Source organism: Coturnix japonica, chromosome 7, assembly GCF_054131305.1.
Source record: "Coturnix japonica strain WE chromosome 7, WE-NBRP24, whole genome shotgun sequence".
NCBI classification, from domain to species: Eukaryota; Metazoa; Chordata; class Aves; order Galliformes; family Phasianidae; genus Coturnix; species Coturnix japonica.
The window spans coordinates 23,730,599-23,745,235 of NC_140669.1; the positions used below are offsets into that span (position 1 = coordinate 23,730,599).

At 36.3% G+C, this 14,637-nt stretch overlaps 1 protein-coding gene across 10 annotated transcripts in view; it reads left to right on the forward strand.

Annotated features, from left to right (window-relative positions):
• Positions 1-14,637, forward strand: part of HYCC2 (hyccin PI4KA lipid kinase complex subunit 2) — a 51,659-nt gene that overhangs the window by 11,696 nt on the left and 25,326 nt on the right. For 8 of the 10 annotated variants that reach the window (XM_085552728.1, XM_085552729.1, XM_015868127.3 and 5 more), the window contains exons 2-4: positions 6,555-6,659; positions 9,957-10,035; positions 10,960-11,061. In XM_085552728.1, coding sequence (XP_085408854.1) covers positions 9,985-10,035; positions 10,960-11,061 — 153 coding nt within the window. In that variant the 5' untranslated portion in view covers positions 6,555-6,659; positions 9,957-9,984. The remainder of the gene's footprint in view (positions 1-6,554; positions 6,660-9,956; positions 10,036-10,959; positions 11,062-14,637) is intronic. The other 2 variants (XM_015868131.3, XM_085552731.1) reach the window with 1 other exon arrangement.

The following is a 14,637-nucleotide window of genomic DNA, read 5'->3' on the forward strand; positions in this document are numbered from 1 at the left end:
ATCCATTTGGACGGGACAGGCACCTTAACCAGCTGGGTGAATTGCATGGATAGCTCATGTCAAAGCAGCAATTAATGGGTCTGTGTTGCACAGGATTTAGATAAGATCGTGTTTGTTTGTTTGTTTTAGGCTGCATTTTTACTAAGTCTTTTCTGTCCTTAGAGAACATTTCCTTGTTCTCCGTGTACCAAGGCAGTCAGGTTACATGGAAAGAAATCTGCATGAAATGATTTAATATGTGAAGAAATTCATGAGCTGCAGACAAACTGGCATTGGAAGAGTTACTACATATGAACTGATGCTAATAGAGAAGACTGTACAGTTTAGCATGGGAGGGGTTATCACACAGGGTCCTGACAAGAGGATTTAGTGTAGGATGACTGTGTCAAGTAGTTTCTAAGGAAACTACTGCTGAGAGGATGTATGAGGTGAAATTTCTATGGCAAGCCTACGTGTGTGTGTATATTTAAGTGTGTTCAGTCTTCATAATAGAAAAATTAACGTGTGCTGCTGTATTTAAGAGTGCAGGATAATTCCTTTGCTATATTGTTGTCACCAAAATCACGTAGATAAAGTAGAGCAGTACTTTCAGTGTCTCTTTCAACGACCTGGATTGTCTCAACTCTTTTCTGCTACATTTGTTGCATGAATTCCTAGGAGAGAGATGTAGCTGTAAGTGCACGAGGTGTGGCTGTTAGCTTCTGTTTTTTCCCTCAGGTCCTTAGACCCCAAGAGGCAAATAAGATTTATTTATTTTTCCCTCTAAAGTCACTTTTGCAGCTTTCCAAAACTGCTCTATGCAATACAGTGTGAATGTCAGCTTTATATTTATGGGGGGCGGGGGGGGTTTAAAGCTCTGCTATGAAATGCTGTTTCAGTCTGGATATTGCTGATGTGTCGAAGCGAGCTTGGAATTGATTTCTTCTCTGGGTGTTTTGTGAGACTGAGGCTCATCTAATAAGGCTGGCAGCCTAAATCCTTCATGTAGAATACATCCAAGTTTATATTTTGATGTTCGAATGCATCTGTCTGCTAAGGTGAGAAATTACCTAAGAAGTGGAGCTGGAAGAGGGACTCTTTCTAACAAAAAGCAAGACTCGAGCTGATGATTATTAACTGTCCAGTGTAGGTTTTCTTTCTTCTGGCCTTTGTCTGTTTTCTACCTTGTTGATTTTTTTCTGTGCTATGGAGCTGTTACAACTGAGTGAGTTCTGTACTGTTTCCAGCACAGGGTTCTGATTTGTTGATTACAACAGGTTTTGAATTTGCTTTTTAATGTCTTTATCAAAATGGCAGCTTATATAAATGTATGTTGAATACAACTGCCATAGAACAGTGTATTTATGTAGGTGGATTGAAGGCAATCATAATGCTGTTTTTATATGTTTATTATAATAATACATACACTTCAAAATCAATACGAGTAATCCACAAACTGTTCTCAGCATAGAGGCCTGTGGCTAATGGCAATCAGACATTACCAAAGTGGTGTTTCAGCTCCTCTTTGTAAAGGATGATCTTGTTGCTTTTGGGATCATACCATTCTTTTTCCATTGTGGAAATAAGAGCATACTGTGGCTGTTCAATCCAGTCTGGCAGCTGGGTGCAGATGTTGGTGCTCAGTAACTAAGGAAGGAGATGCCCATGGAGAACTTTTTGTGAAGCAAATTGGTGAAGTATCAGCTTACACCACTGTTTTCTACTTTCTTCTTATTTATATTTTAAGAAGTAATCACATAGAACAGGTATTATAAATATTTACGTAAAATCTCTTCCTGTTGCATTCATGCTATTTTATCATGAGTCCCTGTTTGTAGCATAAGGCACAGTACACTGCTAGGAGCCTTAATTTCTTTTTTTTTTTTACCTTACGTTTTGCTGTTTTATTTTGTATTCTTCTCTTACAAAAATCCATTCTGCCTTCTCTGCCATTCAATTCTGAGTGTGTTTAAGGCATGGTCTTTTTGTTAGTATTTGAATTAATCCTATACCTTTAATATCAGGTTAGAAGTTACTTTCCCCTATCATTTTCATCATGATTTGCTTCCTAAACACTTCTCTGTTCAATATATGTGGTTTTTTTCAAGTTCATTGAATCAAATGTCAGCCAGTATTTCAAGTAAGACGATGTTATCAATCTTGCGTGCTCTGCTCAGGTATTTTCAGAATTACTTTGTACCACTTGTGTTGTTAAACAGCTTGATTGTTTTTCCAGCTGCTTTTAAATTCCTCAGCAGATGTTTTCATTAAGTAGTTGAATGTATTATCTGTTCTTTTCCATTCAGACTTTTAAACCTCTGTACTCAAGAATAGCTCAACATGAGAAGTTCAAAATGGTTTCTGTTATCTGTATCTGTCAGCATGTTGCCCCATTTCCTTTCTCAGGAGTTCATTACAGCTTTAAGGTAGGGGGAGGGAGGAATAGGGGGTGTTTGCTATTAGTTACGGAATTATTCTGAATCCAGGGAATTTCATGCAGATTTACTTCAGACTAGAGGTGCTGTGTTGATGCTTTCCATGCTGCTTTCTTACAGGTGTAGCGTGGAAAAACCTTTAAGTACACTTCTTTCCGTGTTTAATAATGGATTATATATATGAGAGGAGGATATATATAGCTTGGAACATCAATCTGTAATGATATTTGTTTTCCTTTCTGCTAGGCCTACAGTCAGACAGTAGTGCTCCCTTGCATAAGTGGCACTGGTGAGGGATCACACCACTGAAGGATTTGCTGTTGTTCAGATTTCTCCCTGCTCCAGATTTTTTCATTGCATAATCTTCTTGCCATAGACCTCGAGGTCAAAATACACAATTTTCTTATTCATCATGCAGCTGTGACTCAAATACATTACATGCATTGTGACATCTAGCACATAAATGTCAAGAAATATACTCATTTTTGAAAGGTCCTGTTTATGTAAGTGCCCCCTTTGTTTGGAAGCTAATATAAAATCCAGGTTCCTTATAAAAGAAGTAAAAACAGCAGCAACAAGAACACCTACAAACAGCCTTTTCCAAATCCTCCACACTTGAGTTGTCACATCTTCATAGATGGCAACCATTCCTAATGTCTCATTGGTAGCACTTTCAAAGATTACTTTCATCTGTATTGCCAGTGCCATTGGCTCTAATTATTTGAGTAATTTTTCTTGTGTTGCAAATAGATCTTGGTTAGTGTTGTAGTGGACTTGCAAGTAGTAACGTAGTCAGAGTTGGTACGTTTGTATATCTAATGTAAGTGAAACGCATGCTTCCTGATGACAGAAGTTAATTAAACTCTTCCTCATTTCCATCACAGTAGAATTAAAAAGTTATTGAGTAGTTACCCTCATTTTATATTTCATTGCTTGAATAGTGTATTTCTGTAATAAACTATTTCCAGCTGTGATATTTTCAAAATGATTAGAGGATGACAAGGGACTCTTTAAAATGGGAACTATTCTATGTAAGCAAATAGAAGGATGGTCATTTAAACAGAAATAGCATCATTTATTGGCATTTCAGTCAGCTGATAAACTCATTTTCATTGTCTCTTGTTTTATATGTATTTTATAACTCGTCTGATCCTCAGCAAACCTGTAACTGTGAGACACCTGGCAAGGTGTAAGTTGTGAAGTGCAGTCTCATACATCCCAATGGAAGTTAAGTTCTTAAATATCTGTGCTGCTATATATTAGTGTCAGGAGTGGAGCTGTGGATTCTTACTTTTAAATTATTTGTGCATAGTGTGAGTTAATTTGGAGAATGCTTTGGCTTTGTATAATGCTGTTTAGATCCCAGCTGTAATTGGGATCTGATTTGAGAGCAGAATGTTGTAGCTTCAGTGTTGAAGGTTCCAGGTCTAATTGAATAGCCAAAGTCCTGCCCTGACATTTTTTATGCTGAATAAACCAATTCAGGAGAAGATGATAATGATGATCGTAAGTGCTTTTATGGGAAGCTTTTCGGTAATTAATTTTTGTTTGGTTTTAACATCAAGTGCCTGTATTTCCATCTAGAACTTTTCTGCTTTAATGTGATTTCAAACTTACTTGTTTGTGTGATATTAAAGGAATCTGAACAATCAGTCCCCATGTCAAAATATTTGAGTGTATTCAGTTACTGCAGTTACTAATAACTGAATTTCTGTTTAGATATTGTGATTCCTGCTTAAGGACTTTTGAGTGATAGTAGGAGAAGAATGAGTTCTGTTAAAATAAACATGTATTTTGTTTGCTTTGGGAGAGACGTGAACGCTCTGGAAATGAAATTCAGTACTCTTAGTTGAGGCTGCTTCACCTTTGAATAAATATGCGCTGGATTTAATGCTGTTGAACCAGTTTATTTTAGAGACACACCTCCGTAGTGTCTGATATATTTATTTTTCTCCAAATCTTAGATTGTGCACGGCAAGCCTAGAAGTGAATATAACTGTGAGGCATGCTTTACAAATGCTGGGGTAAAATTTGCAAAGCTTGTCTGCGTGTCAGGTAGAGACAGCCACACAACTGCTCTGCATGTGTTCCTCTGTAGACAAAGTATGTCTCGTGCAGCCTGGCTGGTGCCTGAGTAGAATGGGGAAGTTCCTGCTGCTCCACCACGGCAACTTGGCTTGAGGGTGGGGATGGTGGGGAGGGACAGCCACCGGGCACTGAGCTTTTGCTTGTTGCTCACGTAGGGAGTCAGAGCTGTAAAGCTGTGTCCGGACTAACTTGTACAAAAATTCAAGTCACAGAATCACAGAATGACCCGGGTTGGAAGGGACCTCAAGGATCACGTACTTCCAACCCCCCTGCCTGGCAGGGCCACCAAACATACACCTTTACTAGATCAGGTTGCCCAGGACCCCGTCCAACCTGGTCTTGAACACCTCCAAGGACGGGGCATACACAAAGTCCTTACACAATTGTTTGTAACATCCAGGTCATTTGAAGGGAGAAGCTCATTTGTGCTAAAGCGTAGTAATCCTAGCTGAAACAGGTGTGGGCTTCTTCTGAAATGATACAGCAGAACTGCTTGCCTGCATCCTTTTTAAGTCATATGAGCCAAGCAAGTCTTAACATCTGAACAAGTCTCCTGAGAGGAATGCAAATGTAGCCTTGGAGAAATAAATGGTTTGTGTTTACATTTTCTAACAAATGTGTTGCGAGAGTGGTGTATAGATCAAGTGCTTTACATCCTTGGGATATAGTTCATATTATTAGTCTTTAGTGTATGTTCTGTTTAAAATGGTCTGACAGGATCAGAACAGCTGGCTGTATTTATTATAGAAGCAACCACTTGACGCACCGTAGGAAATTTTCACTGAGTGAAAGTGGATGGACCATACAGTAGAAGTGACACAGTAAAAGATCTGTTATGCGAAGATGTTTTATTCCCCCCATTCTCCTAGGATAAATGAATACACAAAGAGCTCTGTGCTTCTATACTTAATGTGAAACTGTTAAAATCTTACCCTATCACAGATAGTTTCATAACTGACATCATTTTTGCAGGGCATGGCATGAGCTCTGTTTCAGCAGTTACTTTTGACACAGCCTCTGCCTTTGGGCAGCAGGGCATGGCCATGGTTGTAAAGCTGATGTACTCTAAAATAGTTCCCCCAAACAGGGCTTGTTTAACAGTCAGATATATGGTGCAAACTCTGGAACAGAAGTATGTGGGATGCTGGTGAGAAAGATGGACAATTCCTTTTTTTGTAGAATCTAGCCACTCGATGAGCTTAACTTTAATATGAAGTTGCACCTGAATTTTGACACCTACACAGGTTCAGTTTTCAGCTTAATGGGAGTAGTTTTGCAAACAGCTATTGTGGGATTTTCTGTTAGGCTAAAAGATGTGGAATGAATCATGGAATGGTTTGCCTTAGAAGAAGCCTTAAAGGTCATCTAGTTCCTATTTGTATAGTGCAGACAAGAGCACCTTCCACTACATCAGGTTGTCCAGGGCCATAACCAACATGGTGTTGAATACTTCCCAGTATGGGACATTTACAGCTTCTCTGTGCAGCCTGTTACAGTGTCTGTCCACTCTCTGAGTAAAGAATTTCTTCATAATATCCAATGTTAAGTAACCCTTCTTTCGGTTTAGAGCCTCTTTCCTTTGTTCTATCACTACATACCCTGATGAAGAGTTACTTTCCAGCTTTCTTGTATGCTTCCTCCAAGTACTGGAAGGCCACAGTGTGTTCTCCCTGAAGCCTTCTGTTCTCCAGGCTGAACAACTCCTTGTTGTTTAGGGTTTCCATTTGTAGTATGCTTGTACTACTGTCTTACTGGCTAAGGTGTCAAGGTTTTCCACATAGGGAAGACGTCTTTTAGTAATTCATCTAAGCAATTCTTCCCTTCTTTCCCCCTGTTCAAAAGTTGAGAGCTTGTTGTTGTCACTTGTTTGGTTTTTGTTTATGGGAGCAAATTGCTTTATTACAGGAAGACCTACCTGTTTTTCATAGGCTTGATTAAAATTGTTGAAAAAAATTAAAAAGTTGAGAAAACATAGAATCGTGTTTACAGATTGCTGTTGCTTTATTGTATTTCTCCTTACTTTGTGATAATCAGTTTATTTTTGTCTTTCAGAAGACCGGACAGTATTTGAAGGCTTGACAAATGCATCCCAGGCTGAAAAACTGCTGTGTTTCTCCTCCTCTTCCTCCTTTAGAAAACTGACTTCTTTAAAGAGAGGTAAAGTTGGATGAAGTGAGCTAAAATTGAACTGCATGTGAACTTCTTGAGCTTTTCTTGTGATTTCTTAAATTAACTTGCATATATCTCATTCCGATGTCTGATATCTGTTCCCATATCTACTGAAAATGATATCTTCAGAAAACTTTGTTTGCAGAGATATGTTTAGTTGTGTTGTGTTATTTTCTGGTATTATTTAGCAGCACTTCTGCTAAAGTGAGTTGCCTGAGTGTTAATTGAATTTGAATTGATCTCATATTACATCTGAATCTGATATCTCTTAGGATATTTAAACATGCTTTGGGAATTTAATGTTGTTCTTTAGTTACTAGGAGTTTGTATTATCTGAACGACTTGCTCACTGCCCAAGGCTCTGCTAAACTGTGTGTGCAACGACATTTATACAAAGATGTGTGACATGGAATTTACTGCTTCCCAACACAATTTTTATATTGCATTCCACATCATTTTCTACTTAAAAAGCAGTGACCTGTTCTTCAGAAATGAAAGCAAAATTGTTCTAAGACCAAGATAGATGATTCCAATCATCTAAGCTGACTATTTGAAAACCACTTGTCATAGGGCTTCCATGATGTAACATACATCAAAACAACAACTTTTTTTGGAGTTTATATAGTTTCCAAAACACAGCTGAGAGGAAATTGTAAAAAGTAAAGATTTCACTTCATCTCTACCTGCCTTTTCCCTATGAAATTAACAACAAATTCTACCACTAATAGCACTTTGGTTATTTTTGACACTGTATGTAGTATTTATGGGGCTAAAGTTGACAGTTATCTGGTTCTAGGAGGGTTTCTTTTCTTCCCATCTCAGGCTGAAAAAGCTTCAGAGAAAGGTGACTGTATTAAAGGTGAAAAATGAAGTTTATTTATTATTACTGATAGTTACTTTTTAAAAAGAGTGCTTTGTAGTTGATGGTTATTTATAGATTTTTAAAAAAATGTGATAAATATATTTGACAATGTGTGACAGCTTTATTGCATGTAGCTGTTATATACCTAGATTATCTCCTAAAAAAGAACACAAAAAAGAAACTTAAATATGACTGAAAATACAGAGTCCATTCACTTACTTGTCACTTTTTAATTGCTGGTCATATGGAAGCCAAACTTTTGATGAATTTTAACTAAGAATCACTGTATCGTGTCTAATATGGCTTCAAGAAGTCCCTTACATTTTATTGTCTCCTCAGTTTTTCCATTTTCAGGGCATTCTTCCTGAGGTTTTCCTTCTTGTTGACCTGTTTGCAAGTTTTTGTTCTGTCATTACTAGTTAAGTTGTGACTAGATACTTTAAAGTAGTTTTCTGTAACATTTTTTTGTGGATGAAAGATTACCCAAATAAGCGTCTTGAGTTGTGTTGCCAGTTGAGTTTGAAAAGCCTCGGAACATTCTGAATAGCAATTTATTCAGCTCTTTTATTCTTTGGCTAGCAAATCAAAGCTCCTCTCTGAAGGATATAGCAATAATTAATTGTGAGCATAGAAAGTAGTTGATGTTGGATTCTTTTGTTTGTTTTTTCTCTCCTAGTTTGGGGCAATTAGAAGTTCAGTAGATTGGAGATGTAATCTAAGTCCATCTGAATTCCTTACAGCTTCAATCCCCTTAAGATTTTTTTTTTCCCTGTCATACTCAGGGTAAGAGCTTTATCCCAATCTCTTTGTTGTGACCCACAAACAGTGGATGAAAAGAGACTGTTTAATATACACAATGAGCTCAAAACCCTGTTAGGTTCTTAGCATTTTAGTAAAGCCAGGAGAAAGAATTAAATGTTTTTAAAACTTCCATAATGTAACTAATGAAAGTAACTATGTGATTAGGAATGCACTACAGTGCTAAAAAAGACCCTGAAATAAACAGAAAACCCTGCTAACTTGTAGATAAACACAAAGTAGTTCTTCTGTAACAGTCCATTTTTTTCTCTCTAAGAGGCTCTATCAGTTTCTTCATGTTTGAGTATTTTCTTTACTTGGTTATCAGAATGCCAAGGTCTATGTGTGCTATATCAAAATCTAAGATCTAATCAGTAATCTAAAGGAGCTGGGAGAACTCTTTATTATTTAGCTGGGATCATCAAATAAATCACCCAGCACAGAACGCTGGAAGGGAGCTGTGTGTACAGAGAGAATAACGTCATCTTTGTTACAGTTCATTTCTCTTTATCTGTTCTGTTTGCTGCTTGTTAGGTCTGAAGGTCTTCCTAAATGCCGATGTCAGGTGCTGTTCCTGACCACAGCTCTTCCTGGTGCTTTTCTCTGTACGTGTACACAGAGGCTCTCTTATGCAGCACAGTATGAAGAGCTAAAGGATTGCTTTTACTGATGTCTTTTGTTCTGCCTCTAAGGTAGTCACAACAGATATTGCTGGTTTCTTGGATTAAGTTGTGCAATAATACTGCTGCGAACTAAGGAAACTGAATTTGTTTCTCAAATTGTACTTGAAGAAAGGATGGTTTAGGCCCAGTGTTTACTGTTTTGATCTTGAGTATTAGCAGAACACATATGTTTTCCCATTTAGGACAGGTTTCTCAGTGGGTGTTTTTTTCACAAGAGTAGATATATCTGCACAGTAGATTTGAGCTGGTAAGAATATGACTGACAAAAAATAGAAAGCAAACCAGGAATTAATGAAAACTGGAACCATTTTAGAGTTCTACCATTATGGAAATGGCAAACAATAGCAGCAATTGTCCTTGACAGTTTAATTTCTTTTTTTTTTTCTCCCTGAGCATTCCAGCGTATTTTTAGAAGAGCTAAACCTTGAAGCTGTTCTTTCAAGCTGCACAATTCTTTTAAGAATAAGCTTTAGGGAATGAAATTCTACTATTAGAAATTCTAATAACTGTTATTATGAAACTGCTTTACTACATGTATCTAGAACTATCTTTACATCATCTCACATCATTTGTTCCATGATGTTATTGACTTTGGTCTGCTTCTCTTTTCTGTGTGCTATATTTGGTAAGGGAGCAAGAACGGCATGATGTGTTTGTGTTAAATAATGTACATTTTGGCCTGAAGCACCAAGTCCCTCTTTTGCCTTCTCCTATGTTATGGTGCAGTAGTTTAAAAGAAGAATCTAAAGGTAGCAGCTTTTTGTTATTGTTTGAAAATGGGACCAGTTGTAAGGAGTGCCACTTCTCATCCTGTTGGATATTATATAAATCCTTTGGGAATTTCTTAATGGATTTTCATTGTGTTAGGAGGATTTTACAGAACCATATTTTTGTACCGGATTTTTTCCTTATTTTTTTTTTTCCTTCCTTTTTCATGGAAAGGTAAGAGAGCAGATACAGAAGTAAGAAAATGCTGGGATCAGAACGGGGTGTGGTGGAAGAATGGCTGTCGGAATTCAAGGTGAGCTGAGACGAATGATAGCTGTACCATTGGTAACATTCTAATTACGATTACTTTATCTTTCAAACTCTTATAAGTAATAACACATGCAAAGATCTATGTATATAGGTCAACTGGCACCTATATACAATGCATAGTCCCGATAGCAATTTTTTAATTGTTTTTTTAATTATCACACAGCCTGTTATGACAGTGGGGTTTTTAATGCATATCTGGTAGTGTAAATCAAGTTGACAGAACGTAACTGATAGTTGGATAATGCTACCTACATTTCTGCTTGAGCAACTTCTTTAATTTGCCTTTAAAGTACTAAAGAAGCTGTTTGCTGCTTATTCCCATAGTCTGCATGAAATTAGTTGTTTTATCAAGAGGAATCTGAAGTATTTTTAAGCTGTTTTGCATGTTTATAATTATGTTGGATGAAACAGCAGATAATGCATAAGCAGGCAGATGGGATTTCATGATTGATATAATATTTATCTGTTATTTAAATTAATAATAATTCCTCTAATCACTGATATCTAAAAATTAACTATGGAGTGTTATCAGGAACTTGTTGAAGAGTCAGTGATGCAAAATGTACAGACACAATTCTGTGGTGGAGCTTTAGGCTATAGTTGACTAATCAAGTCTTTGGGAAGTGCCCATTAAATAAGGAATATTGAGAAAACACAGTGTCTTCATTTCAAATTGGATCAAATAATTATTATGAAAGAGACATCTGAAACTGCTTTTGAAGATACCCCTTAATGTTGCTGAGTTGCCCCTAGATGCAGTGTAAATGGAGCAGAACTGGCACTGAATGAATTAGGTTACAAGTCCCAAAATTTACTCAACTTCAGAAATTGGGATGATGACAAATACATTTGTACTTGTGGACACTGATTTAATCAGATAAACTTTTTTTTTTTCCCTTTAATTTAGGCATTACCTGAAACACAGATTTCCAGCTATGCAGCTACGTTGCACCGAAAAAAACCACTGGTACCAGCTCTTTATAAAGTCATTCAAGACCCAAATAATGAGGTAGGAGACTTAGATAAACATTCGTTTGCTGTTGTGTATGGCTTCCACCTCTATAACTCAATGTAGAGAACTGGGAGAGGAAGAATGTCCTCTGTGATGTGATCTGACAGGGGTGCTATTCCTCTTATTATTCTCTTCAGTTTTGATGTTCACTTCAGTGCTTTTCTGATAAGGCACAACCTCATATTCTCCCCAGAATACAGTTTATACTGTCTGCTAAATTTTACTTGTCACGTCTGACAGTTACAGTTGACTTCCTGAGTTGCTTCTTTAGCCAGAAAGCACCTTTTAGGTGCAACAAAGTGGGACTTACAGTGAAATCCTGAGAAGTCTGATGTGCATCTTATCCAGTGGCTTATTAGAGTGGAAGAAAGAATTGGTGTATTACTCACCATACACAGTTAAAATAAGCAGGTCTTTTGCTTATACTAGTATGATGTTTGTGGAACTTGGTTTAAACTATAGTAAACAGGAGCAGAAACAGGGCCCCAAAATATAAATATATACAATAAAAAATTATTTCCTTTGTCTACAATTCATTTTGCAAATGATGCTAAAGCTGTGCTTTCCATTCCAATGGCTTTTATTATGATCATTTCTGGAAAAGTGTTTGAAATGCACCTTCTAAATGACTTGAGCAAGTATACTGCTCTGCTGTGTAAACTGTTTCAGATCAAATATTTGATTTATCATCTGTGATCTCTTGTGTATTTATAGATTTAATGGCAATCATTCACACTAAGGAAGCTTTTTGTTTTCCTAAATACAGCTCAGCTGCTTTCTGAAGCTGGATGCTTGATTGAGCTTAGAGTAGATTACACAATTCTCATGCAAAAAGAGCCTCACTTCCTAGGTGTTAAGGTCATTTCTGTGTTACAAATAACTTGCATAGTGACATTTTTCTTTGTACTGAAGCTACTGTTACCCTCTGATCTGTATCCACCGTTGCTACTGTTACTTTCAAGCATCATGAGTGCACTTCAACGTGTATGTACTTGTAGACTTCAGAACATCTAAGTGCTGTCCTTTGCTCGGAGAATAAGCATTTGGTTTACTTTTTATGATACAAAGAGCCAGATTTGTAAAAAGAACATATTCTGAAATGTCTGAGAGTGATTTTAAGCTACTGCACATTGATTGGTGTCTAATTCTACTCTTTGGAGCTGCTCATGCTGTTTGGACTCGATTCTGATCTCAAGTGTAAGATGCACAATCCCAAATTTGCAACTAACTACTAAAGACAGTATGAGAGGAGTACAAACTTACATGTGAGGAGTACAACCACACACAGAAACATCTCACAAAAGTATATAATAAATTAATTGCTTTGTGTAATTCTGTGGTAATATTTTGCTTTGAAGTGCTTTATAAGGTACTTATGGGGTAAACCACAACAAAAACTGCTTGTGGATTCTTTAACATGATGGACAAGAAGTTTTTTAGTACAACTTAATTGTAAAGTTGATCTACTTTAAAACCTTTGAAAAGGGGAGTTACTGTTTGGGGCAAATATGAATTTTGCCATTATCAGTTCATACTTTATTGGTAAGGCTAGGACTGTTGATGCAGCATGAAACCAGCATGTTTAAGAACCAAAGTGAACAGCTAAGGTGTTTTTCTTGTTTCCTACCTGTCTACCAATTTCAGAGCTAACAATTAAAGGCAAGTGGACCGTCAAGTTAAATACAACTGTTAGTTTGTACCTCTTAGGAAAGTTTCTTAATATTATAAAGATAATGGCTGGAACAGGAAGTTAGATAAAGATTAGTGTGATTTTTTTATTTTTATTTTTTGCTCATGCTCATTTAACTGAGTAGTGTATTTTTATTTTATTTTTTGCTTAATATTTGCCTTCTAAAATAAAGTAGTTTTGAAGTACTGTTATTTTCATATAGTTTCTTAGATTTTAAAATTGATTTATAGTTATAGAAATGTTTTACAAATCTTAAATTAATGTAGTAATGAAGTTCAAATATTGACTATTCATGTGTGGCTATTTCAGTTTAACCTGGAAAGCTCAGCTTTGGAACAAAATGATCACCGTTGCAACGCCAAGCACTTCCCAGACATAGTACTTTTCAAATAACAACTAATTTCATTCACTGTCATATACTTAAGCCTAAAATGAGCATTTTATTTTCTGTTGTGACTGAATTAATCTAAAAAGCAAGTATTTCCAGTCCTTGTCATGCATTTTATACTGAGTTTTGAACTTGAAGAGATGGTAATGTCTCTTTAAGATTTGACAACCTTGTAAAACAAGCCAGACATGAAAGTTAGTAGTCAGCTTCCTTAAGACACAACTAGCGTGCATCTCCTTGAGGTGCAAAAATAAGATCTGCAATTCACATCATTGCCACTTATTGTATTTATGTTTGTAGAAATACTGTTTTTGTTTGTTATGCTAATTGCTCCTTATGCTACTAGGGGAGCTCTTCTAATGGAGTCTTTTGGTTTACCAGAAGAGAGATATGATTCTAATAGACTTTTCAGCTTGTTTAGGTATTCTATTCAGTTTTCTTTAATATTGTACAGAAAGACCTTTTGGAATTGAAAAAGTTTATGCCTGTTCATTTGTACATTCATTACCTGTGACAAATGTTCCATTTCCTCTGTTTATCCAATGTCTTCTGAACTTTGGACTAGGAGAATTTGCTGAAAAATCCTTGCTGCAGTTGTTAACTCTTTTGCACAATTAATGTCACAATGATGAGATATGAAGAGTATTTACAGGCATGCAGTACCACTGACTTGGATGTTCCTGTATCTCTCTAGGCAGCACAATCTAAATTAAGACTAATTTGATAAAGCTTTCATTGGAAGAGAGGTAGAATTAACTCAGTAACTAAGTGGAATTAACTCTAGTCGAGTCTGGTCAGACTTCAGCTAAAATAAATTACTCTTTTTCACTGTTTTTAATGATATTTGGATTAGACTGACTAATTTCAAATAGGAAACAGCTCTGGGCTAATGTCATCTCTAATCTAATAGAAGTACTATTAATAGCAATGTCACTGTTTATATCTAGTTTCTGATAATGTTTGTTTAGCTCCTCTTGCACCTGTTACCTCCTCACAGATGCTTTTGTATTTCTTATTTCCATAGAGATTCCTCTTTTGTTTCTAACACTAGCTTCCTGTTTATGTTTTATTTAAAAGAAAATAGGAACATGTGTTTGGTGAGCTTTGAATTATTTGTTAACTTGTCTTTTTTGTTTGAGCATCTAAACATTGATAGACTATTCATAAAATGAGAATACAGTTTGTCTTTGAGCAGGAAAACAGCTACTATATCAAATGCTTTTAATAATTAGTGTTACTTTGAAATAAGCGTTTGCACTGAGTAAATGTTAGAGCAATTTAGTTGTAAATCTTTGAAACTCAAGGTGCTGTGCGTGTGTGAAATGCTAGAATAAATACACTAAGTAAATTGATTTGTACTCAATAAGAATGCTAGGGCCTGTCCTGTCAACATGGTTGCAGTAGAAGGCTTGTATTTTCATTAGATCTGAAATTAAAAAGATGTAGTATTGAGGCATTTTACATTTATAGCTAAGAAAAATCTGTGTGCTCCAGA